The 24,850-nt window shown below is 40.4% G+C and overlaps 6 protein-coding genes across 11 annotated transcripts; all 6 read right to left on the reverse strand.

Moving 5' to 3' along the window:
* Positions 1-6,465: 6,465 nt before the first annotated feature.
* LOC110770583 (putative L-cysteine desulfhydrase, chloroplastic) lies at positions 6,466-9,087 on the reverse strand. Of its 2 annotated transcripts, XM_088254208.1 has the most exons (3): positions 8,892-9,087; positions 7,333-8,783; positions 6,466-7,205 (listed from the first exon to the last, which is right to left on the reverse strand). In XM_088254208.1, the coding sequence occupies exons 2-3, from the start codon at positions 8,770-8,772 to the stop codon at positions 7,191-7,193; spliced, it is 1,455 nt and encodes a 484-aa protein (XP_088110334.1). In that variant the 5' UTR covers positions 8,773-8,783; positions 8,892-9,087; the 3' UTR covers positions 6,466-7,190. The 2 variants fall into 2 exon arrangements, with proteins under 2 accessions (XP_088110334.1, XP_088110333.1); XM_088254207.1 differs by having other exon boundaries at positions 7,333-9,087.
* A 265-nt stretch (positions 9,088-9,352) lies between these two features.
* LOC110770601 (putative L-cysteine desulfhydrase, chloroplastic) lies at positions 9,353-11,354 on the reverse strand. The gene is made up of 2 exons (XM_021974775.2): positions 9,755-11,354; positions 9,353-9,631 (listed from the first exon to the last, which is right to left on the reverse strand). The coding sequence occupies exons 1-2, from the start codon at positions 11,288-11,290 to the stop codon at positions 9,617-9,619; spliced, it is 1,551 nt and encodes a 516-aa protein (XP_021830467.2). The 5' UTR covers positions 11,291-11,354; the 3' UTR covers positions 9,353-9,616.
* Positions 11,355-11,773: 419 nt separating this feature from the next.
* Positions 11,774-14,128, reverse strand: LOC110770603 (putative L-cysteine desulfhydrase, chloroplastic). The gene is made up of 3 exons (XM_021974777.2): positions 13,843-14,128; positions 12,337-13,728; positions 11,774-12,213 (listed from the first exon to the last, which is right to left on the reverse strand). Exons 1-3 carry the CDS (start codon positions 13,897-13,899, stop codon positions 12,199-12,201), a joined length of 1,464 nt encoding a protein of 487 aa, XP_021830469.2. The 5' UTR covers positions 13,900-14,128; the 3' UTR covers positions 11,774-12,198.
* Positions 14,129-15,980: 1,852 nt separating this feature from the next.
* Positions 15,981-18,401, reverse strand: LOC110770576 (putative L-cysteine desulfhydrase, chloroplastic). The gene is made up of 2 exons (XM_021974734.2): positions 16,877-18,401; positions 15,981-16,250 (listed from the first exon to the last, which is right to left on the reverse strand). The coding sequence occupies exon 1, from the start codon at positions 18,231-18,233 to the stop codon at positions 16,881-16,883; it is 1,353 nt and encodes a 450-aa protein (XP_021830426.1). The 5' UTR covers positions 18,234-18,401; the 3' UTR covers positions 15,981-16,250; positions 16,877-16,880.
* Positions 18,402-19,538: 1,137 nt separating this feature from the next.
* On the reverse strand, positions 19,539-22,542 carry LOC110770577 (putative proteasome inhibitor). Of its 5 annotated transcripts, none has more exons than XM_021974738.2 (8): positions 21,865-22,542; positions 21,597-21,765; positions 21,384-21,485; positions 21,147-21,230; positions 20,448-20,535; positions 20,187-20,325; positions 19,913-20,062; positions 19,539-19,785 (listed from the first exon to the last, which is right to left on the reverse strand). In XM_021974738.2, the coding sequence occupies exons 1-8, from the start codon at positions 22,043-22,045 to the stop codon at positions 19,763-19,765; spliced, it is 936 nt and encodes a 311-aa protein (XP_021830430.1). In that variant the 5' UTR covers positions 22,046-22,542; the 3' UTR covers positions 19,539-19,762. The 5 variants fall into 5 exon arrangements, with proteins under 5 accessions (XP_021830430.1, XP_088110158.1, XP_021830429.1 ...); XM_088254032.1 differs by having other exon boundaries at positions 20,187-20,289; positions 21,865-22,530; XM_021974737.2 differs by having other exon boundaries at positions 19,882-20,080; positions 21,865-22,529.
* Positions 22,543-22,691: 149 nt separating this feature from the next.
* On the reverse strand, positions 22,692-24,597 carry LOC110770579 (uncharacterized). Its single transcript, XM_021974744.2, has 3 exons — positions 24,426-24,597; positions 23,223-23,423; positions 22,692-23,004 (listed from the first exon to the last, which is right to left on the reverse strand). Exons 2-3 carry the CDS (start codon positions 23,368-23,370, stop codon positions 22,862-22,864), a joined length of 291 nt encoding a protein of 96 aa, XP_021830436.1. The 5' UTR covers positions 23,371-23,423; positions 24,426-24,597; the 3' UTR covers positions 22,692-22,861.
* Between the last annotated feature and the right edge of the window lie 253 nt (positions 24,598-24,850).

Consider the following 24,850-nt stretch of genomic DNA (forward strand, 5'->3'; position numbering starts at 1 on the left):
TATGCCGCATAAAAAAAATATAGAACTGATTCCTCCAATCAAGAACTGAAACCATTGAAAGCATTGCATAGATAAATAGATGAAAGAGGTATTATTCAATTAATCACAGAAACATGGAAAAGAAATAATAACGGAAAGGAAATGATAAAAGAAAATTGCTCAATACCCCGTGCATGAGTCAAGAGTATTGATGTCCCAAGCAAGCACTAGCAGAAACCATTTCCAATTGCAGGTAAAACCTCTTTGAAGATTACATAAACACAACCAAATTAAAAGTGATTGATATGGGCATATATAAGCATTTGCACCAAACCTGTAAAAAAAATCTCCAAATTCTCACAATCCAAAATTCAGAGATTCCAAAACCAACTAAAACAATCTCTAAACCATTCCTCAAAATAAAAACAAACAATAACAGACCAAACAAATTTTTTTTTCTTCTTCATATTTCCAGCTATATATCTCTGACAGTTTTTGTATTTTTTTGGTCATTCAAGCTTGCTTCATTAAAGCATCAACCAAAGACACCAAAGGAAAACAGAGAATGACAAACAAACAAAAAATATAAACTCAAGGCACCCTGCACAAGAACACGAGCAGGTTAAGTAATAGCCCAAAAGGGAACCCCTCATGCACACTCAAGGCACCTTGAGAAGCATTGTTGGACCAACATGAGTCATTCTTGGTAGTCCTTCGCTCAGCACACTCCCTCTAATCAAATTAAATTCACCAAATTTTGACAAGAAATACCTAAAAATCTAAGCTTGTTAAGTGGACCTTGGAAGAGGTAATTAGAGAAAAAATTCATATTCAATGGAAATTTCAAAAATTATGAGAAGATCATCGTTATATAATTTAAACACTAGTATAAAGTTCAATAGAGAAACAAGTTATAGATATTCAAACTGACCCACCAAAAATTGGAATTTCAATCTAAAATTGCATACCAAGTGGATGTTGAGAGTTAATTCAACTAAAAACCTCCAGCAAAACATAAAATCTAGAATATACAGCAATAACACATCATACCTGGGCTGAGATGAGATCGAAGATGGCGCGCGCAGTTTGCATCAAGCCGTCTTCACTATCGAGAGAGAAGAGAGCTGAGCAAGCTGTAAATGGGAGGAAGACTCCGTTGTCGAGAAATAGAGGAGTTGACAGTTGAGATGGGTGGATTTTTGGTTGCCGTCGAGAGAGTGATAAAAGAGCAGCTTTAATTGTTTATGCATTCATACATGAACTTTACTGCATATCAAACCCAAAACAAAAAAAACAAAAATATATCAATGGACTTTTCTGCATAGCTTGTTGCCTTGGAAGGATACCTTAAGGACTTAATGGTACCAAAACCATTGCAGCTAGCAAAGGATGTAGGACACAGAGAGCTACAGCCCCTTTTATTCATCGAACGGACTTCTTCAGGCCTCATTGATCTGCATATCAACATAAAATCCCATGTCAATAACAAGTTAGCAAACCAAATTCAGGAAACTGCAGTGTGTAGTATGTCTAGCTTATAAACCAATAAAGTGGATGAAGGCAGAGCATATATATACCTCAAGAGTGCAAGTGAAACGGGCACAAACGAGTTGATTAATTGCATCTCTGAACCTGCAATAGTCATCAACTTTGTTGTAAATCTGATGACAAATTCGAGTTGATTAGTACTATCAACTTCATGCCTTGTTCTAAGTTGTACAATATTTTCGCCCAATTAGTACTATCAGCTTACCATTTCCCATGCCTTAGTTTTTAATAAATTTATCCACTGAAATTTTTACTCAAAATCATATCAGCTGGTTAACAAGTGCAGTCAATAGCAGAATATAAGAGCTGAGATCAATTGGTATATTTCAATAATAATGTTTACAGGTACAGGTCTATGATTATATACAGTTTGAATACAATCCTAATAAGGTAAATACAATCACACTTGAGTGACTGAATCAATCCTAATCAAATAGAATAGGAAAGACAGCTTAGCATATATATCACATTTGACTTTCATACGGAGGAGCCGATTGTGTTGTTGATGGAGCAGATTGAGTTGTTGATGAACTGATCTCCTTTGATATAGGAGATTCCCTAATACGCCCCCGCAAGACGGTGGCACCATCGGAGACACCGATCTTGGAGCGAAGGAGATGGAAACGGGGACGCGGCAAGGGTTTGGTGAGAGCGTCAGCAAGCTGATCAGTAGTAGATACATGAGACACTTGAAGAAGACCACGAGTGACACGATCCCGTACAAACTGAAAATCAATTTCGATATGTTTCATACGGGAATGTAGGACAGGATTAGCGCAATAGAACATGGCTCCAATGTTATCACAGGAGACAACTGGTGTTGTGGGGAGAGGAATGCCAAGTTCAAGCAATAAGGACTGAATCCATGTGAGTTCAGAAGTGGTGGCAGCAATGGCGCGGTATTCGGCTTCGGTGGAGGAGCGAGAGACAGACCGCTGTTTGCGGGAGCTCCAAGAGATCAGATTTCCACCGAGGTAGACAACATAGCCAGTCGTAGACTTGCGATCATCATGATCACCAGCCCAGTCAGCATCGGAAAAGGCATAGAGACGATGAGAGGGGCGGCGACAAAGATGAAGGCCAAAGGAGATGGTACCCTTCAAGTAGCGAAGAAGACGCTTGAGTGCCTGCCAGTGAGTCTCGGAAGGAGAATGCATGAATTGGGAGAGCTTATTGACTGCGAAGGAGATGTCAGGGCGTGTAAGGCTTAGGTATTGAAGACCACCAACAAGACGACGGTAGGGAGTTGCATCCGTTGGGGGGGAGCCATCATGGAGCATAAGTGAGTCAGTTGTGGAGAGGGGCGTACTGACAGCCTTTGCACCATCCATCTTGGCATTGACAAGAAGATCATGAATGTACTTTTGCTGAGAGAGGAATAAACCAGTGGCTGTGGGAAGAACCTCAACACCAAGAAAGTAATGTAATGAGCCCAAGTCCTTGACAGAGAACCGAGTGGCTAAGAGTTGAATGAACTTCGCCACAAGTGAGGAATTATTACCTGTAATAAGAAGATCATCAACATAAACCAAAAAATAAATTACAGTAGTCCCATTTTTGAAGAGAAAGAGCGAGGCATCAGAGATGGCATTGACAAAGCCATGGGAGAGCAAAAATGAGTGTAATTCCTTGTACCACGCCCGTGGAGCCTGTTTGAGGCCATAGAGGGCTTTCCTCAATTTACACACATGAGATGGATTATTAGCGTCAACAAAACCAGGCGGTTGGACCATATAGACATTTTCACGGATTGTGCCATGAAGAAAAGCATTATTAACGTCCAACTGACGTATTGGCCAACCATGAGTCACGGCAAGATGCAAAACAATTCGTATGGTAGTAGGTTTGACCACCGGACTGAAAGTGTCTGAAAAATCAACACCAGGACGTTGGTGAAAACCCTTGGCAACTAAGCGTGCCTTGTACCTGTCAATAGTGCCATCAGGATGCCGTTTGATACGAAACACCCACTTACAACCAATAAGATTTTGAGAGGGGAGTGAAGGAATGAGCTCCCATGTACCATTGCGAATTAACGCATTAAACTCATTGGACATTGCTTGTCGCCAAAGGGGATCCTTAACGGCCTGGGAAACACATGTCGGTTCAATGGAGGAGAGAATGGGGTGTTTAGTAGCAGTCATAGCATATCGGGGATTAGGTTTGTGGATACCTGCTTTGGCACGGGTGACCATGGAATGATCGGGGAGCACAGGGGGTACGGGGGGGTTATAAGGGTGCGGGTCAGAGGATGGAAAGGTGACAACAGTCCTATGAGGGTTTCTAGTGTATGTACGAATTGGGCTGAGGTGGGGAGGTGGCTGGGCTGGGTCAATTTGGGCTGGAGAATGTGAGGTAGGGGCTGAGGCTTGGGGGTTGGGGGATGGTAAGAGAGGAGCAGCAGCAGCAGCAATGGGGGCCAGGGATACTGATGGTGACGGCTCCGAGACGGGGGCAGATGCTGATGATGAGGCTGATGTGACATGTGGTGGCATCGAAGAAGAAACAACCGGTGCAACAGGCATGGTGGGTGAGTGTATAGGAACATAAGTAACTGGAGGAAGAGAGGAGACCCAAGTGTGAGAGTTATCAACAGTGACATGGGGAATGGAGGAAGGGAGGTTGGCAAGAGGAAAAGTGGACTCATCAAATTGAACATGCCGAGAGATAAAAATTTTGTTGGAGGAAAGATCAAGACACTGAAAGGCACTTTGATTAGGTGAGTAACCAAGGAAGAGACATGGGCGGGAACGAGGAAGTAATTTATTTGAATTGTAAGGACGTAACCAAGGAAAACACAAGCACCCAAAGGTACGAAGACGGGAGTAATTGGGCTGTTCATCAAATAGTTGAGTGAATGGGGAGAGATTGTGGAGAAGCGGAGTGGGCATGCGGTTGATAAGATAGGCAGCTGTTTTAAAGGCATAAGACCAATAGGTGAGAGGTAAAGAAGCTTGATGAAGAAGGGTGAGACCGGTTTCAACAATATGACGGTGTCGCCGTTCGGCGACCCCATTGTGTTGCGGAGTGTGAGGTGGTGTAAGAAGATGGGTGATGCCATTGGATGAGAGAAAATGTTGGAGTTTGATGAATTCTCCCCCACCATCAGTGTATAATCTAGTGATTTTTCTTTTGAAGTAATTTTCGACAAGTGCTTTGAAGGTGACAAAAGTGGAAAACACATCAGATTTCTTTTTGAGAGGGTAGAGCCATATGTATTTTGTGAAATGGTCAACAAATATAACATAGTAGGAAAAACCATCAATAGAAGAGTATGGAGCAGGGCCCCAAACATCACTGTAAAGGAGGTCTAATGGACCATGACTAGTGAGAGACGAAGTACCAAACGGGAGCCGATGGCTTTTATTACATAGACACGAATGACAAACAGACTCGGACAATTTGGAAGACACATTAATGGAAGATAAACGAAGGACTTGTTGGAGAGTTTTGTGACTGGGGTGACCAAGACGACGATGCCAGAGGTTGGGAGAGACCACCACACCCACTAGAGCTTGCGGTTGACAAAAGGATTTGGGAGACCACTCGTACACATCATCCTTATTCGGGCCTCGAAGAAGAACCGCCCCGTGCTCAGATCCTTGACATGAAAGAAATCAGGAAAAATTTCAATAGATGTATTATTTTGTTTATTAAATTTAGAAATAGAAATAATGTCTTTTTGCATAGAAGGAACACAGAGAACATTGGATAAGGTGAAAGATTGAGAGGATGAGGAGGGTAAAGTGGTTGAACCGACATGAGTGATACCCAAACCTGAACCATTACCAATAATTATTTCATCAGGACCATCATATGTAGAGGCACCAGAGAGAGTGTTGACGTTGGAGGTAACATGGTGAGAGGCACCAGAATCAAGCAACCATGTTGGAGAAGAGGTGGGCCTACCATGGGTGGTAGGATTGGCCACTGGCTGACTGTGAGGGCCATATTGGAGTTGGGGGCAGCGTTTGGCACTATGACCTTGAGTGCCACACCATTGACAGAAACCACGATAACCTGTGCTGTTCATGTGGGTAGGGCAACGACTATTGTCAGTGAAAGCTGGTTGGGTGGGCCCATAGGAACCACGAGAAGGATTGCGAGAGGCAAAGGACCCACGGTTGGAGTTGGAGTTGTTAGAGCGATAGCCACGGTTTGAGGTGTGGGAGCGAGATGTCTGAGTGACATTGGCAGTGATCACTGGGGCAGCAACAGCGGTATCATCACGCTTGAGAGCGGCTTCATGTTCAACCAGCTTGTCATGGAGGTTTTCAAAAGAAATTGAGGTGTCGCGGGAACGAACCACCGCAGCAATTTCCTTGAAGTCAGATCCAACACCATTAAGAATGTAGAGGAGGAGATCGTCATCGGAGAGGGGAACATCAATGATGGCGAGCTCATCTGCAATAACACGGACTTCTTGCAGATACTCAGAGACAGGCTTGTTCTCACGGCGCAGGAGAGTGAGGCGTTCTTTGAGACCAAGAACGCGGGCACGAGCTTTGCTAGCAAAGAGATGGAGAAGCTTGTCCCAAGCCTCCTTGGATGTCTTGGCAGAGGCGATAAGGGAGATGACCTGTGGTGAGACGGAAGCAAGAATCGCATGGAGGAGGAGTTGATCTTGCCGAATCCAAAAGGTGCGAAGCACGGTTTGAGTGGTTGATGGGCAGAGACTAGAACCGTCCACATAACCCATGAGGTCGTAGCCGTAAAGGAGGGCGTTGAATTGAGCACGCCATGATGGATAATTGGTGGGTGTGAGTTTTACGGGTAGTTGGGCTGTAGCGTTGATTGTGATCAAGGTGGGAGTGGAGGAGTTGATCTCTGGTACAGGGATGGTTGCAGAGGCGTCAGTGGCCATGGATGAAGACAGAGAAGAGAGGAATCAGGAAAAAAAATTTGCTCGTTGGAGTTTTTGGGCTCTGATACCATATAAGAGCTGAGATCAATTGGTATATTTCAATAATAATGTTTACAGGTACAGGTCTATGATTATATACAGTTTGAATACAATCCTAATAAGGTAAATACAATCAGACTTGAGTGACTGAATCAATCCTAATCAAATAGAATAGGAAAGACAGCTTAGCATATATATCACATTTGACTTTCATACGGAGGAGCCGATTGTGTTGTTGATGGAGCAGATTGAGTTGTTGATGAACTGATCTCCTTTGATATAGGAGATTCCCTAATACAGAACAGATAGCATTTGTTGCTGCACCCGCATATAGTACCACACTGCTCAAAAGGACCTCACACTGCCCAAAGTGACAGTTAACACTCTATATTACAATTTCTTTTTTCTTTTTTATTCTTTTGAGAACAGTTACAATTGCTTATTATAAAAATTTAAAGGAGAGAGAGTTGAGGGCATGTATTTTTAGGTCAGTGCTGTGTTCAAATGGAGTCCATTGGTGAGTGGTTGTCTAAAACATCTCTGGAAATTACATTCCTTGAAGCTGACAGACAATTGCTTATGTATTCATACACCAACATTTCTGCATATCAAACCCCAAAATTTCGTCCCAACAAAAAAAAAAAAAAAAAAACCAGTTCATAGACTTTTTTGTATGGATTGTTTGTGTTTCAACTAGCAAAGCATGTAGGAGACAGAGAACTATATGTATAGCTCCTTTTTATTTATCAAACGGATTTCTTCAGGCCTCATTCATCTGCAGATTAACATAAAAATCCCATGTCAATAACAAGTAAGCAAACCAAATTCAGGAAATTGCAGTGTGTAATATGTCTAGGCTCTGGTTTACAAACCAATAAAGTGGATGAAGACAATATGTATACCTCAAGAGCGCAAGTGAACCCGTCATGAACGAGTTGGTTAATTGTATCTTTGAGCTTGTAATAGTCATCAACTTTGTTGTAAATCTGATGAGAAATTCGAACATACCCCGTCGTTGATCCAACCTCTCCATCTTTGGGAGCTTGATAATGTATTCTGACTTCAACACCAAATTTGTCACATAAATGTGGCTGTAACTTCATAGCATCTTCATCACTTGAAATCCCCAAACAAGCTGGTAACCCTACCATGATCATGCTAGCACACATATCAGGAGGACAACCTAGACTGGTTCCCCAAGCTTCTGCCAACATCTTCCCCATCTCAACAACAGCATCATGATTCATTTTTATGATTCCCTTAAGACCGCCTTCGAACCTGTTAACGAACTCCATAACCGAAGGAAGCACCAGATATGGACTATAATCCCTTGACCCTACCCAAAAACTTTCTTCAGCCAACCCCTTACCATACCTATGAGACACAATAGGGTGATGCAATTGCAAATCTGAATGTGTAGCTGATTTCCTACAATACAGAAATGAAACAACAGGTGGGCAGAAGAACCACTTATACAAAGTACTAGCGTAAAAATCTGCCCCAATTTCTTGCATATCAACATCTACGCTCCCAACAGCATGAGCTGCATCTAGGAACACTTGTTCAACACCTTCTTCCCTACAGATTTGAACCAATTGCTTAACTGGCATTACAACACTTGGCACGCATGTAACATGATCAATCACAGCCAATCTCACTCTCCTACCATTTCCCTTTTCTCTCTCCAATGCTTTCCTAAATTCACTTATGATTTCTTCATTGGAATTCAATGGAAAGTTAAATGGAACTTCGATAACGGACCCACCAGCACGTGAAAAGTAGGCCTCGATTGAGTTCTTCACCGCACCATAAGTGCAGCTAAACATAATGACAGCATCCCCTTTGTTGAATTTCCCTTCAGCAAAGGCCCATGCTGTTTGCTGCAGGAAGATGGCAGCAGCAGTGGAGATGTTGTCTACAATGGAGACTTCATCCACATCTTCTGCGTGGATAAGGTCTTTAATTATGGTTCTTGATTCAAGTATCCTGTTCTTGAGCTCATTCAAAAGGAAATGGCTCGGCTGGCGGAGCATTTTGAGCTGCCATTGATGCAAGGCAGAGATGACAGAAGCAGGGCAGCAACCAAAGCTGCCATTGTTCATCATGGCAACACCAGGAGCATGGTGAGCAAATTCGGATTGGATTTCGGAGTCTGTGATGAAGGAAGAAGAGAGTTTTGGCTCAATGGGAACATGGTTTTCGATGCCCTCAGCAGCATCTAGGTTAGAGGCCCTTGATACTTGAAATGAAAGCTTGTGGTAGAATAATTGGAGGGTTCGATAAGGAAGAAGAACAATAAGTAGAACGTAGTAACGGCAAAAAATAATAATCTTCCCGGCCATGACCCGCGTTACTAAAAAACACAACCATGCATGCACAACAAAAAACATTAAAAAATGAGGATCAGAGCCAAATGTATTGTTGAGGCAAGAATTAATTAAACATGATTTTTAATAAGTACCCTAAGCCGTTGTCGAAAGTAATTTTCTTTCGTGGATGACGTTGGAATTTGATGATAATACTAGCAGCAAATTACTCCAAGAGATTAGTATGCAAAGATAAGAGAAAGAGAATGATAAATAGGGAATAAGAGCTGAGAGGTCTGCTCCATATTTTGAAGCTCAGACTTGTTTCTCTAAATTTCAATTATTAAGTTGGAGAGAGCAACCTTTCTTGAAATATCTATTACAATACTGATAGCACTCGTTAAGCTATATTCATTACAAATGCTGACCCACTTCTTGGTGTGCTCACCAACTTATAAAGTTGACAGTTTAACACTATATGATAAAGCTGAAGATTAATTATTTGAACGCCTTTAAGGGTTAGAATTGCTTTTTATAAAATGTAAGGGAGAAAGTGTAAAGGGCAAGTATTTTTAGGTTTATCTTGTTGGTTGTTTAAGTTTTTGGGTTTCACAGATTCTCAAGTGGAGCCCATTGGTCAGTAAACATATCTGGAAATTACATTCCTTGAAGCTGACAGAAAATTGTTTATGTATTCATACATGAAGTTTTCTATATATCAAACCGAAAAAAGAAAAATGAAATGTTCATGAACTTTCTGTATAGCTTTTTTGCCTCGGAAGGAGGACTTTAGGACTTAATGGTACCAAAACCATTGCAGCTAGCAAAGGATGTAGGACGCAGAGAACTACAGCTCCTTTTATTCATCGAACGGACTTCTTCAGGCCTCATTGATCTGCAGATCAACATAAAATCCCATGTCAATGACAAGTTAGCAAACCAAATTCAGGAAACTGCAGTGTGTAGTATGTCTAGCTTATAAACCAATAAAGTGGATGAAGGCAGAGCATATATATACCTCAAGAGCGCAAGTGAAACCGTCATGAACGAGTTGATTAATTGCATCTCTGAGCCTGTAATAGTCATCAACTTTGTTGTAAATCTGATGACAAATTCGAACATACCCCGTTGTTGGCGCAACCTCTGCATCTTTGGGAGCTTGATAATGTATCTTGACTTCAACACCAAATTTCTTGCATAAATGTGCCCATAACTTTATAGCATCATCATCACTTGAAATCCCCAAACAAGCTGGCAAACCAACCATGATCATGCTAGCACACATATCAGGAGGACAGCCTAGATTGGTTCCCCAAGCTTCTGCCAACATCTTCCCCATCTCAACAACAGCATCATGATTCATTTTTCTGATCCCCTCAACACCGCCTTCAAACCTATTGACAAACTCCATAACTGAAGGAAGCACCAGATAGGGACTGTAATCCCTTGTCCCAATCCAACCAGTTTCTTTAGCTAGCCCATTGCCATACTCATGAGACACCACAGGGTGATGCAATTGCAAATCTGAATTTGTCACTAACTTCCTACAATACAGAAATGCAACTGCAGGTGGGCAAAAGAACCACTTATACAAATTGCTAGTATAAAAATCTGCCCCAATTTCTTGCATATCAACATCTATGCACCCAACAGCATGAGCTGCATCTATTAAAACTTGTTCAACACCTTCTTCCCTACAAATTTTGACCAAATGCTTAACTGGCATTACAACACTTGGCATGCATGTGACATGATCAATCACAGCTAATCTCACTCTCCTACCATTACCCTTTTCTCTCTCCAATGCTTTCCTAAATTCACCTATGATTTCTTCATTGGAATTCAGCGGAAATTTAAATGGAACTTCGATAGCATACCCACCAGCACGCAGAAAGTAGGCCTTGATTGAGTTCTTCACCGCGCCGTAAGCACAGTGGAACATAATGACAGCATCCCCTTGGTTGAATTTCCTTTCAGCAAAGGCCCATGCCGTCTGCTGCAGGACTATGGCAACAGCAGTGGAGACATTGTCTACAATGGAGACTTCATCCACATCTTCTGCATTGATAAGGTCTTTAACTATGGTTCTTGATTCGAGTATCCTGTTCTGGAGCTCATTCAGGTAGAAATGGTCTGGCTGGCGGAGCAATTTGAGCTGCCATTGATGCAAGTCAGAGATGATAGAAGCAGGGCAGCAACCAAAGCTGCCATTGTTCATCCTGGCAACACCAGGAGCATGGTGAGCAAATTCATATTGAATTTCGGAGTCTGTGATGAAGGAAGAAGAGAGTTTTGGCTCAATGGGAACATGGGTTTGGATTTCATCAGCCTTGAGGTTGTGGAAATGGTGGTTAGAGGCCCTTGAGACTTGAACTGAAAGCTTGGGGTAGAGGAATTGGAGGGTTTGATAAGGAAGGAGAAGAATAGGTGGAACATAGTAGCGGCAAAACATAATAATCTTTTTAGCCATGATCAGCGCCGATTGTATTGTCGAGGCAAGAATTAATTGAACATGATGATTTTCTTGCGTTAATGATCTCTCATTCATAGTCATTGTTCAACTTATTAATTTGTAATATCCTTGCGGACGTCTTGATATGTCTCAATGCTTGTCTTGACTACAAAAGACAAGAGAGCTACGACCAAAATCACTTGTTTTATATATGACATTAGGGAGGTTTAAATTGATTAGGTAGAAAAATAAAAGATTATGACGTTGATATTAAGATTTGGGTCACTAAAAGACAATCTTATAAAGTTTGGTGTATTAATCTAAAGTCAGCTTCCATATTTTCATGCTTTTGAATCTGGCTATCTACATGTGATGTGCTGGAAATTATGCATGGGAAATGGAATTCAAGAAAACCATGGACTTAGGTTTGCCTTTGTGGCAAGAAAAACATCACTTTATTAAATATATCAGCTTATTAACAAATGCAGCCTATAGCTGAACTGATACCATTTGTAGTAACACTCACATAGTTCAAGTGAGCACGGTAACTTAAAAGTTCTGGGATTAAATCACTGAGCTCAAAGAGACAGTTTAACACACTATATTAGAAAGATGAAGAGTAAATAATTGAAGGCCTTTTAAGGAATGCATCAGTTACAATTGCTTATTATAAAACTGCAAAGGAGAAAGAGTGCAAGTGCTTTTAGGTAAAGTCTTGTTGGTTGTTCAAGCTCACATTGTGTTTCACTTATTGTCAAACTGATTGCATGAGGTGCTGTGTTCAAATTGAGTCCTAATCTCTGCGAATCACAACCAAACCGACAGATAATTGTTAATGTATTCATACATGAACTTTTCTGCTTATCAAACCGAAAATTCATGAACTTCTCTATATATATACTTGTTTGCTTAGGAGCACTTCAGAAGTTAATGGTACAAAATCCATTGCACAACTAGCAAAGTATGCAGGATACAGGACCATATAGCTTCTTTTTTTCATCGAACAGACTTCAGGCCTCATTGATCTACAGAATAACATAAAATCCCATGTCAATAACAAGTAAGCAAACCAAATTTAGCAAGTTGCAGTGTCTAGTATGTCTAGCTCACAAACCAATAAACCGGATGAAGGCAGAGCATATACATACCTCAAGAGCGCAAGTGAATCCGTCACGAACTAGTTGATTAATTGCATCTCTGAGCTTGTAATAGTCATCAACTTTGTTGTAAATCTGATGACAAATTCGAACATACCCCGTTGTTGATCCAACCTCTCCATCTTTGGGAGCTTGATAATGTATTCTGACTTCAACACCAAATTTGTCACATAAATGTGGCCGTAACTTCATAGCATCTTCATCACTTGAAATCCCCAAACAAGCTGGTAACCCTACCATGATCATGCTAGCGCACATATCAGGAGGACAACCTAGATTGGTTCCCCAAGCTTCTGCCAACATCTTCCCCATCTCAACAACAGCATCATGATTCATTTTTATGATTCCCTTAAGACCGCCTTTGAACCTGTTAACGAACTCCATAACCGAAGGAAGCACCAGATATGGACTATAATCCCTTGTCCCTACCCAAAAACTTTCTTCAGCCAACCCCTTACCATACCTATGAGATACAATAGGGTGATGCAATTGCAAATCTGAATGTGTAGCTGATTTCCTACAATACAGAAATGAAACAACAGGTGGGCAGAAGAACCACTTATACAAAGTACTAGCGTAAAAATCTGCCCCAATTTCTTGCATATCAACATCTACGCTCCCAACAGCATGAGCTGCATCTATGAACACTTGTTCAACACCTTCTTCCCTACAGATTTTAACCAATTGCTTAACTGGCATTACAACACTTGGCACACATGTAACATGATCAATCACAGCCAATCTCACTCTCCTACCATTTCCCTTTTCTTTCTCCAATGCTTTCCTAAATTCACTTACGATTTCTTCATTGGAATTCAATGGAAAGTTAAATGGAACTTCGATAACGGACCCACCAGCACGTGAAAAGTAGGCCTCGATTGAGTTCTTCACCGCACCATAAGTGCAGCTAAACATAATGACAGCATCCCCTTTGTTGAATTTCCCTTCAGCAAAGGCCCATGCTGTTTGCTGCAGGACGATGGCAGCAGCAGTGGAGATGTTGTCTACAATGGAGACTTCATCCACATCTTCTGCGTTGATAAGGTCTTTAATTATGGTTCTTGATTCAAGTATCCTGTTCTTGAGCTCATTCAAAAGGAAATGGCTCGGCTGGCGGAGCATTTTGAGCTGCCATTGATGCAAGGCAGAGATGACAGAAGCAGGGCAGCTACCAAAGCTGCCATTGTTCATCATGGCAACACCAGGAGCATGGTGAGCAAATTCGGATTGGATTTCGGAGTCTGTGATGAAGGAAGAAGAGTGGTTTGGCTCAATGGGAACTTGGGTTTTGCTTTGGTAGAAGAATTGGAGGGTTCGATAAGGAAGAAGAACAATAATTGGAACATAGTAACGGCAAAATATAACAATCTTCTCGGCAATGACCTGCGTCACTCAAAACACAACCATGCATGCACAACAAAAACATTAGCAAATGAGGATCAGAGCTAAATGTATTGGTAAGGCAAGAATTAAGTAAACATGATTCTTAATAAGTACCCTTAGCCGTTGTCGAAAGTGGTTTTCTTGCGTGGATGATCCCGCATTCCTGGTCATTGTTCAACTTATACAAGAGAGCTTTTGCCCAAAAAGGAGAAGAAAAAAAACTTAGACGAGAGAGCTAGGAACAAAATCACTTGCTTTATATGTGATATTAGATGATTGCGTTGATTTGAATGGAATCTTAATCTTATCTGAAGATTTAGGACAGCAGAAGCAAGTCTTAGTTTTGCTTACTATATGAATTGTCAGATGTTTAAACTCAAGTCATCTTCAATCTTATCATGTTTTTGAATGTGGCTTGAATTTGGCTATTATGCATGGAGTTGGACTTAAGAATCATGAATTTTATTAATCTCGACAAGTGATAGGTTCGCCTTTGTGGCAAGAAAAACATTATTTTAGTAATTTATAAATATGCATGTCAGCATATTAAAAAAAGAGTTTGCGTCTGCGACTTGCAATTAAGTTTGAATCTCCTTTTTTCGTAGATTAATTTAATTTAGAGTAATTTAGACTATCGCTTATATAAAATTAAATAAAATTTTAAAAATTGTATGGTAGATAGGTTCCTCTGCTGCTGAGCTCGTGATGTATCAATGGTTGTCATGACTCATGACAAAGACCAATCACCAAACTCACTTGTCTTTATTATTAAGTGGGTTTGAATGGGAAATTTCAAACATGTGTGTTGTTTGAGTTTGAGAATATGCGTGCAATGTTGTCTTTTCAAACTAATCCATCACAGGACACAAATATATTACTTCACGAAAATAATGGCGGTGGATAATATAACATGTTCTATTTTGTTGTGTGGGTGTCGATGGAGACAAGGTTTCCATATTCGTGGTGTTTGCGTTGGATAGATAAACATGGGGTCGCATTCATGGGGTGAGAAAAAGAATTCTTCTTCTTCTTGTCTTGTCCCTGTTTGATTCAATTAGTACAAAAGCCGTTTGATTTTCGCTTCATCACTCTTCAACGTTTTCTTTTGCAGAAATGACATGCCGAATGAGTCACGAGTAAATCATCATGATTCATGGTGATTATTAATCCTAGTCCTAAGAATGTTCTCAAATTATTAGATGTCTGGCGATAATGAAATGGTAGGGGCTTTGGTGCTAGATAATGGAATGGAATATGAGTCACGTGGTGGACGACTGACCGTAACGTACCTCTTTATAATAATGGATAATTCGGGTGGGGTTAACAATTTTTTTTCTTGATAAGAATAATCATAAAAATTAAAATTGTCTGTCTAGTCATGTTTGTCAAAGGTTGCTTCATCTAATGGTATCATGAAGCGTAAGAGACTAAAAGAGCCCGCATAGGATTGGCCTACTCAACTCATATATCTACTAAGAATGCTTGCTTCAAACTTACGAAAAGGCCTATGAATTTTGAATAGGCTGCAAATTTTGAGATAAAACATTTGCTTTCTTAAATAGCTGCGCCAGCCGCCGGTGGATGTAGCTGAAAATGAAATGTGGGGAATAAGAATAAATCCTAGAACGACCCAGCAAAGATTTCAAATTCAAAACCCCGTTAACAATTGAATATAAAAGACGAATATGAATGAGAAGAATCCAGAGGAATATGAATATGATCAAACCAAAAAACACAAGAAATCAGAATAAAATCAAGATGGCCAAAAACTGATGGCAGAATAGTGGAGAATCTGGAGACCAGTCGCTTCTTTGTCTTGCCTTTTCAATATTAACATTTTAAAAAACAATTCTTTTCAGATCCAGCATATGGATGGTAGGGGGGGTGGTCCATGGTGGATACAATCTCCTCCAATCAAGTCTTCTCAAGGTGCAAAATTTCAGTACATCCAGTAGCCATATTTACATAAAAATATCCCCCTCAGATAGTTGCAACATGCCCTAACTAAAGAATAGTCATGAAGTGTTACAATAATTTGCAGGAGACAACTGTGCAAATGCTATATTGAAAAAAAAAAACAAAAACAAAAGAAATCAGACAACTAACAATCCCTAGTTGATGATCCATGACAAGGCAATTGCAATTGGCAATATAAGCTGGCAGGTCTTACTCTTACCACAATAAACATTGATGCAACAGATACTAAGTTTGTCTTAAATGGAAACTATGTAAGAGTTAAATAAGCATGCAAATGATGACAAATAGTCATTAAACATTTACAACAACAACAACAACAACAACTCTGACAGCGTTCAACAGACAGTTAACATCTCCAGGAATCCAAAACACCAAAATCCATGAAGAAAATTGTTTCTGCTTTGATACATGCACCCAGCAGTCTATTTTCTACTAATTTTAGGATTTAATGGTACCGAAACCATTGAAACCATTGCAACTACTGAGGCGAGGCAGATAACCATGGATGTTATTCATCAGAAGAACTTCTTCAGTGCTTTGTCAGACTACAAATATACAGAAAGTTGCATGTCAAAAACAACTTAAAAGTAATTAACACACATTCACAAAATACTGCACAAATTTCCAGAGAAAATCTCCAATCACTGGGTGTACTCAAAATGGCTCACCCAAGCAAGCCTCTTAGAGGTACCAAATAATACAAATAAAGCTCCTCCTTGCATATCATAAACTGCAAGCACACATAGGGCAATTCTAGGGATACAAGTTATCCAGAAGAGAATTGTTAAGCAATAAGCCTCATATTTGATAGCTAACAATCGTCATACGACATTAATTTTGCCCTGCAAATAAACATCTTCTAAGTTCTAAACAAATCACCTCATTATCTACCACCATAGCCAATAGACACAAATATACTGACTACCAAAGCAAGAAACACCAGCTAACTATAATTGCACTTCTGGAAATGGTAGTAAGACCACTTGGGTTCATCACAATATTTAACTAGCATTTCAATCTCAGTATAAGACAGGGAGAACCTGATTCTTGATGCAAAAGGGAAAATGGAAAGGATATGGATCTTCATATTGGAAAGCCAAACAACAAAGAAATTACACTCCTTAGTATTTCTTACTTCAAAACAATTAAAATGCTTGAAAGCAGAGCATACCTCATCAGTTAGAAAGTAAAGCACAAGTGAACCCTTCGGAAACAAGTTGATTAATTGCGTCTCTGAACTTGTAATAGTCGTCAACTTTGTTGTAGACTTGATGAGAAATTCGACAATACCCAGTTATTGACTGAACCTCCCCATTCTTGGGTGCTCGGAAATATATTGGGACTTCAACACCAAAATTCTCCCTCAAATGTGTCCTTATCTTTTGAGTATCCTTCTCACTTGAAATCCCCAAACAAGCCGGTAATCCAATCATGATCATGCTGGCGCACATCTCCGGGGGGCACCCTAGATGTGTTCCCCATGCCTTGGCCAACATGTTCCCCATCTCAACAACAGTCTCATGGTTCCTCTTTCTGATGCCCTCAATACCACCTTCAAACCTATTGACAAAATCCAAAACCGAAGGAACAACCAATTGTGGACTGTAATCCCTAGTCCCAATCCAAGCACTTTCTATGGCCAACCCATTACCATACTCATGAGAAACAACAGGATGGTGCAGCTCTGGACACTTGGGGGACTTCCTACAATACAAAAACGCAATAGCCGGCGGGCAAAAAAACCACTTATGCAAATTACTAGTATAATAATCAGCCCCAATTAGCTTCATATCAACATCAGTACACCCAATACTATGAGCAGCATCTACAAAAACCTGGTCAACTCCCTCTTCCCTACAAATCTTAACCAATTCTTGAACAGGTATAACCACACAAGGCATTGAAGTAATATGATCAATCACAGCTAGCCTAACCCTCCTACCATTGGCCTTCCCTTTCTCCAAAGCTTTCTTAAATTCAGTGATAATCTCATCATTAGAGGTCAAAGGAAAAGGCAAAGGGACTTCAATCACATACCCACCAGCACGACTTATGTAGGCCTCAATCGACTTCTTCACAGCACCATAAGCATAATGAAGCATAACCACAGCATCTCCTTTGTCAAATTTGCTCTCTGAAAATCCCCAAGCGGCCTGTTGAAGCACTATGGCGGCTGCAGTGGTGGCGTTGTCGACGATTGAGACCTCTTCGACATGGTCGGCATTGATGAGGTCCTTGATGATGGTTCTGGATTGGTGAATTCCCTTCTTGAGCTCGTTGAAGTAGAAATGGTCAGGCTGGGCCAGGTACTTGAGCTGCCATCGTCTCTGAGCTTCGATAACGGAGGCCGGGCAGCTGCCGAAGCTTCCATTGTTGATTCGGGCGATATTGGGGTCATGGTGAGAAAATTCGGAGGCGATTTCAGAGGCTGTGATGAAAGCAGGGGAGAGTTTGGGCTTTTTGGGTAGGTGGGTTTTGCTGTCCCCGTTGGGAGTGTGGTTATGGTGGTGGTTAGGGGAGGAGGCCATGGGGAATTCGGGTTTGGAGGGTTAGGGTTTGAAGGGGGTGATGATGAAGCTGCAGCTGAAGATGAGCATGGAATGAGAAAAAGGAGAGAGAGAGGAGGAGAGAGTGTATGTGGGGGGGAGTGAGTGTGGTGGTGTGTGATTGGTCAGAGCCTTTGGGAGAGAGAGAGGGGCAGGAAAGAAATTAATTAATTTCCATTTAATTGAAGATTAATTTTGGGGGTGAAATGAAATAGGACAAGTGGGGCTCATTGGATGTGCCATTAACTGAATTAACTAGTCAGGTGGCGCCAAATAAGACACGCTAAATGACTCAGCTGACCATTTCCATTTGTCTGGTTTCTCCCACGTGATATGCACGTGATTTCCCACCTACAATTTCTTTTTCCTTCACTACAGTGATTTTCTGTCTTGATTTCCAAATCCACCAGAAATTTACTATTTATTTCTTTGCTTTTTTTAAAAAGTATGGCTATGGATTCAACCCATTTCACCACTTGACTCTCTGTTCTCTGCTGTGATAGGTCTCCTCTCAGTCTCAGTGTGAAAATCACTTTTTAAGAGGACCCATTAGAGAGAGAATAAAACTCTTCAATGAGGGAGAGGACAGTTACTATGAGTCTATGAGCATCGCCGTAAGGGTAGTCTTTACTCCAGTATCATATAATAATTTTTCTGTTACAAACACGAGCATGAGTTTGATTTTTGTTTGCTCAACCTAAAACACATTATACCAAAGTTCTCTCATTAAAATTGTTATCATCCCTTTGGTGTGTAAGGTTCCAAATCAACTATTTAACTCCTCATTGTATGCATTGAATCTAATAGACCAATAAAAGACACATACACATCCGTGTATAGAACCGCCTACGCAATTTACATGCTTGAATGATGGATAACATTGTCGTGCCAACTAATTTGACATTTTGTGTTACAAAATTGTCAATAAAAGCAACAAATTAATACAGGACCATTGCTAATTTAAGATAATTGGGATTTATATTTTTGTTGATTCCGTCGTCTTATATTTGTCTTATTGTTTTGCAGCTGAAAATTCCAATGTCAATTTGCCAAAACATGAGGACAATATCATTATTCGTCTTTAGTAGTTTAGTTGGGGTATCATTTGCATCCAAGAATTCTATAGTGAGGGTATATGGCCTTTAGTTGAGATTCTATTTTTAAGTCGTTAGATCAAATTGATCCAACGGTTAAGATATAGGACCTCACCTAAGAGACATATATAAGACCCTCACTATAGAATGACTTGCATCCAAGATTTGCGTTTTGTTTTTGTTAGGTCTCAAATTTGTTTTCGTGGAATCAACAACAGCGATGTGTGCCACGTGTCACATTATTATTAGCTTCAATAACTATGGGCTACAAACCCAAAAAAAAATAGAAATTTGATAATATGGGCTAGATTTATGTCTTCATGTTGTGAAACTTGGGCGCAAAGCCTCAGACTAGTCCATTCAAGTTTCAGGCTTCTTTTGGGCTCTTTTCTTCTTTGATTATTTTCCTACATAGCATCACCGTCTCATCCTTTTACCACCTAAAGAATCCAACAAATATTTGCATCAACATCACCTCGTACACAAGTTCAAATCTACCTCTCCCCCGTAAATTAGACTTAAGTTAAGACTATCACCTTGGTATACAAGAGAAAGTTTGGGCCTAACCTCGGTACACTTCTCCATCTTGGAGATGGCGAGGACTTATTTTCTTCAGAGGTGATGGTAGCATCTCATCTGACAAATGATGGAACTGGGTTGCAGGCACAGAGTCAGCAGCCTTAGAAGCAGGGACGGGCTCGGCCATGAGGGCAGTAGCTGGAACATAATGAGGCTCTACATCAAACCACAATCAGATTCAAATAATAAGTTCATTGAAAAGCAACTACAAAATGAATTTCTTGGACATAAAAATAGCTAAAATGCAAGCAATTATACTCACCCTTAATATCCGTTTTCTTGTCCTCAATCAGTATGCCAAGACCATCTGCTTCATCTGACCCTGTACCTATTTTCTGCTTCACTCGCCTTATGCTGTACACATGCTGCATAGAAACTTTATCCTCTTTGAAGTCTTTCAACTTGACACATTAATTTGCAAGAATGTAATGTGAGGAGATGGAGTATTTTTCCGAAACTTTTGAGCAGACAAATGGATGACAATGATAGATTATCAATGGGGGAGAGATGATAAAAGTATTACTTTGACAGAACCGGCCACGGCGACATTGGTGGTGTTAGCTGGAGTTTCCTTCTCCTCACAGAGAGTAAGGAGCTCCTTTCTTTTGCGTCTGTAGAAAGATGTAATGAATTGAGTGGGATGTATAAAAGTGAGCCACTGTGCAAGCATCGAGCTGTTTTATACTAGGGCTTGTAGACCTGCATTTTTCTTTTCTGCGTTGCCTATGCTTATAATCTAATCTTGGGGAAAAGAAGAAAACGTGACAGATATATAGAATTCTGGTAGTTATCTGAGGTGGAACCAGGCAACAATAGTTTGAACCCAACCCAATTCCCATTCTATCTATTTCCCAATTCACTTAGGGACATGAGAGGAAGAAAAAAATTAGGTAAAAGAACCCACCTTACACACTACCCCTCAGTGAAACCCTCCACCACATAATCAAACTAGTAACTAACTTTACCACCAAATGCAGAAGGAAGGACCTACCACCAACCATTAAACTTCAAACAGTCTCAGCCTCTCAGGCCTTACAACCTAAGCTGTTGATTCTTTTTGACTCAATAAAATTATAGAAACAACTCTCAAACATGAACATGCTAGAATCACATTTATGCATGTATAGACATACAAAAAACATCTCGGACTGAAACTGAACTAGTATGGAAATATAAACAAACTGCAATTTTCACATGAGAGACAGAGAGAGAGAGAGCAGACCCTGAAATATGAGTTTGTGGAACAGGACCAGAATGAGATTCAATTTTGATCCTCCTCACACAGTTAGTCTCACTTGTTTCTGAACTTCAACAACAAAAACGACAAAAAGAATCCATAATGAGTAATGCAGTGATAAGTCCCCTTTGTAGGCATAAATTTCGTTTTGTATCAGGGTGACAAAAAGAATCCACAAACATAACCAAAATGCCATCCAAGATGAAACCCAAACCCAAATACCTAAAATGCTGCAGAGACTCCAGACGTGTCACTAGCATCTCCATATTCTTGAACTGTCTGGAGTAATTGCCGCCTCCATTTTCCTCAACATAGTTGCCAACACTGCAAATGGTTAACAAAAACAACACCCAAACGCCATTAACAAGCAAGAATTGATGAAAAATCACCCAATTACTCAGAGACACAGAGACTTATAGGACAACAAAAACTCACTCAAGTTCCACATGCTTAGAAGACCCATCAGTCAAAGCATAATAAACATGCAATTTTCCCTCCATTACAAGACACTTCACAAGCACCTTCCTCGAACCCTTTTCCGGTTTCACATAGATGAAGGCGTACTGGTCGTCAAGCTCGTTCCAGTCCTGAATACCCACTTCATCTGCAACCAAAAAGAAACAGACCAAAACCGATTAATTTGAGAAACTTGTATCCGTTAATTTCCAGAAAGAACACTGCTTTTATAGAGTAGGGTAGGTACCTGTGGAAGCAGAGGTGAGGCCAGAGGGGTTGAAGGCAGGGGTACCTGTGGCGGTGAGCTCGTAGCCAGAAGCTAAGAAGAAAGAGTGAACGGCAAAGGCGACCTTGTCGTTGTTGTTGCCGTTGCGAAATGCGGGCTTCAGGGCTTTGATCAAAGCCATCACCGACTTCCCGCTCGCCATGGCTAGCTACCTTGTAGCTAAAGCTTTCTCTTTTCTCAGCGAGATTGAAACTTGAAAGGTGGGTTTTCCCTAATGTTCTGCAAGGAAAATAAGGAAAACACTAAAGCGTGGCTTTACGGCTAGTTTTTATCTTGGGAAGGAAGCAGTCTGCTGCGGCGTTTCAAAAATAAAGGAAACTCATTTGGAATGTAAAATTGTATTTTTACAAGTAAAACATATTTAAAGCTCAATTACTCACAAGCAAAGCTTTTGCCACCCTAATTTGAAGAGTCTTTTTTTAATATTGTTTCTTTCGATTTTTTGTTTTGCACCTTAGCCTATTGGGATCTATTGTTTTGCACCTGAAATTCCCATGCCAATTTGCCAAAACATGAAGACAATACCATCCAATATGTCTATAGTGGTGTTCCCCTTCAAGATAGAAGGACCAAGGTTTTTCCTTTTCCTCTTAATTGCCAAACTTACAAATTGTTCAAGCCTTCGCAGGCACTCAAGAATCATTTTTGCATTTGCTCATTTTGGAAGGAAAAAATCTTACAAGTTCAGCTGTAAGGGTTTCCTATGAAAATGGCAGGAACAAAGATTTTTTATTCTAAGAAAATTGTTGATCTTCTCAATCGTTTGGAAACATGTTGAACTAGGAAGGTGCAAAGATCTTATGAATCTGTTTATTTCATAATCAAATGGTGCATTCATTTCAAGGAAAAAACATGTAGCATAAAACCAAATATCCATATTTGAATCACTCCTATATGACGATTAACAAACCCAACCGAACTCGCTTAGAATAGCAATACAACTTCCATGAACTTAGTGCTAATTTCCTTTGTCATAAGTAGCTATGTTTTGGGGCTCGCACTCCGGACTAAATAAGCGAACCAGCAAAGCAGTGGTTGAGCTCATAGAAACTGCGCCACATGCTGCCCAACGAAGACTCCTAGGAACTGTAATTCTGGGTCCTGAAAGAGCACAAAAGCAACAACATAAGCTATGGCTTTGTGTTCATCAACTAGAACGGATGAGTACATTTGTTTTCGGCTTAAACTTCGCATATGATCATAATGATCAAGAATCAAACATAGCAGGCACATATCATGGCATTGAATAGAGAAAGTGTATGTACAAGAACAACAGAAGCAACAATAACAACACCATAACTAGTAGAAGTAGGACAGACCATAATGCAGTCTACAAAGGATCCAGAATCCCAATGCTCCGCCAACACTGAAAATACCGGCAGTCTGTCTCATCAATCTGGAACAAGGTTTTGCATCCGACCTCATCAGCTCGCCATCTGAAAACCCTAAAAAGCGCCTCAATGCCATCTGTATAACTTTGTGCTACAATTTAAAGCTTCTTTCCCACCTAGGAAGTTCCACTGAAAATTGGTAAAAGCTTGATTCAGTTGCCAAATTAAACTTTGGAAATTTGAGAGTGGGAATGACACTGACTTGAGTGAATGACACAAACCAAAATACTAGTAAGTCAGTACGTCAAATTGAATGCTACCAAAACCAAATACCATGCTTGTTTCAACAACTTTTATATTGCACAAAGCCTTGAACTTTACGCATACTCATTAATCACAAACACAAAGTTTTTATACAACGGTAAATGTCAACGAATTCCGATGTGAGAATAGAAATTTGTATAACAAACACAGTTTGAGATCACACCGACCCACCAACCATCATTGTACAAAGCATCAACCTCTGAAATGATCAACAACAGTTTCGGGCATACAAGGTCGTATGTGCAGCGTATCAATCTCTTCTCTCAAAAATGCTGAATCATCTTCTGTCCTCAAGCTCTGGTATTCAATAAGGAACTTGTCCTCCCCCACAGCTTCCACTATAGTTGCAGCAAACCAAGTACGATTAAAACCGTCTTCGTCACTGCCAACCTCAACTTGCGTTCCCTTGGTAAAAATCTCATGAGTTGACACTTTTGCAATTTAGAAATCTCACCTTGTCAAATGCGAACTAAAGATAAATGAGATAAAAATGACCAACAGTAAAAAGAAAAAGAATGTGTAAGCTGTGGGGGAGGACAAGTTCCTTATTGAATAGCAGAGCTTGAGGACAGATGATGAGTCAGCATTTTTGAGTGAATTGATACGCTGCACATACGACCTTGCCCGCCCGAAACTTTTGTTGACCATTTCAGTTTGCTTCAAGAGGTTGATTCTTTTTACAATGATGGTTGGTGGGTTGGTGTGATCTTCTAATTGAAAAGCTATCTCAGTGCGTCAATTTATCGAACACAAAAGGGGCAGTTTGAGATGAAGTTTCGCATACAACACAATACAGCACAAATCCGAGCCACTACAAAGAATTAGAAATAAGACTACGGAAAAAGAAAAGCTCGTGTAGGAAATTACCTTTTGGCCTTTTGGGGGAGCAAAACAAGTGTGAAGATTGAGCGACAAAGTGTGGGACTTTCGGAGTGGGTGTGAGACTGTCTGATAATGATTAATGATCGTGAGAGGCGAAGGAAGAAGTGAAGAAGAAGGCTGCATGGGCTGGGCTGGATATTGGGCTCAGCTAGAAGGGCTTGGGCTAGCTAAGGCTTGGCCGGGGAGTGAGTAATGTAATTTTCTTCCTTTCTTTTTCTTTTTCCTTTTCTTTCTCTGGTGGTCAGTGTAATTCATTTGCTTTTCTTTGTGTTAAATTATGGTTATTAGTGTCTAATTATAATAATAAAATGAGGGTTGGTATGGTTTTTTCTCATGGTTCATTGCAGACCACCTAAGCTATCATATATGCCTTGGAGTTGGAGATGATAAAATACCTAGGTCAATTTCAT

Source organism: Prunus avium, chromosome 6 (assembly GCF_965620075.1).
Source record: "Prunus avium chromosome 6, drPruAviu1.hap1.1, whole genome shotgun sequence".
Taxonomy (NCBI): domain Eukaryota; kingdom Viridiplantae; phylum Streptophyta; class Magnoliopsida; order Rosales; family Rosaceae; genus Prunus; species Prunus avium.

What these genes read in the sequence shown, in the direction of transcription:
- LOC110770583 (XM_088254207.1), bottom strand. Translation starts at nt 8,820, where the DNA reads ATGTTTTTTGTTGTGCATGCATGGTTGTGTTTTTTAGTAACGCGGGTC.
- LOC110770601 (XM_021974775.2), bottom strand. Translation starts at nt 11,290, where the DNA reads ATGACTATGAATGAGAGATCATTAACGCAAGAAAATCATCATGTTCAA.
- LOC110770603 (XM_021974777.2), bottom strand. Translation starts at nt 13,899, where the DNA reads ATGACCAGGAATGCGGGATCATCCACGCAAGAAAACCACTTTCGACAA. An exon ending in ACTTTCGACAACGGCTAAGG is followed by an intron (nt 13,729 to 13,842) that starts GTACTTATTAAG and finishes TGAGTGACGCAG; the next exon opens with GTCATTGCCGAGAAGATTGT.
- LOC110770576 (XM_021974734.2), bottom strand. Translation starts at nt 18,233, where the DNA reads ATGGCCTCCTCCCCTAACCACCACCATAACCACACTCCCAACGGGGAC.
- LOC110770577 (XM_021974736.2), bottom strand. Translation starts at nt 22,045, where the DNA reads ATGGCGAGCGGGAAGTCGGTGATGGCTTTGATCAAAGCCCTGAAGCCC. An exon ending in CCACAAACTCATATTTCAGG is followed by an intron (nt 20,536 to 21,146) that starts GTCTGCTCTCTC and finishes ATCTTTCTACAG; the next exon opens with ACGCAAAAGAAAGGAGCTCC. An exon ending in AGATGGAGAAGTGTACCGAG is followed by an intron (nt 19,786 to 19,912) that starts GTTAGGCCCAAA and finishes TGGATTCTTTAG; the next exon opens with GTGGTAAAAGGATGAGACGG.
- LOC110770579 (XM_021974744.2), bottom strand. Translation starts at nt 23,370, where the DNA reads ATGGCATTGAGGCGCTTTTTAGGGTTTTCAGATGGCGAGCTGATGAGG. An exon ending in CCTTTGTAGACTGCATTATG is followed by an intron (nt 23,005 to 23,222) that starts GTCTGTCCTACT and finishes GTGCTCTTTCAG; the next exon opens with GACCCAGAATTACAGTTCCT.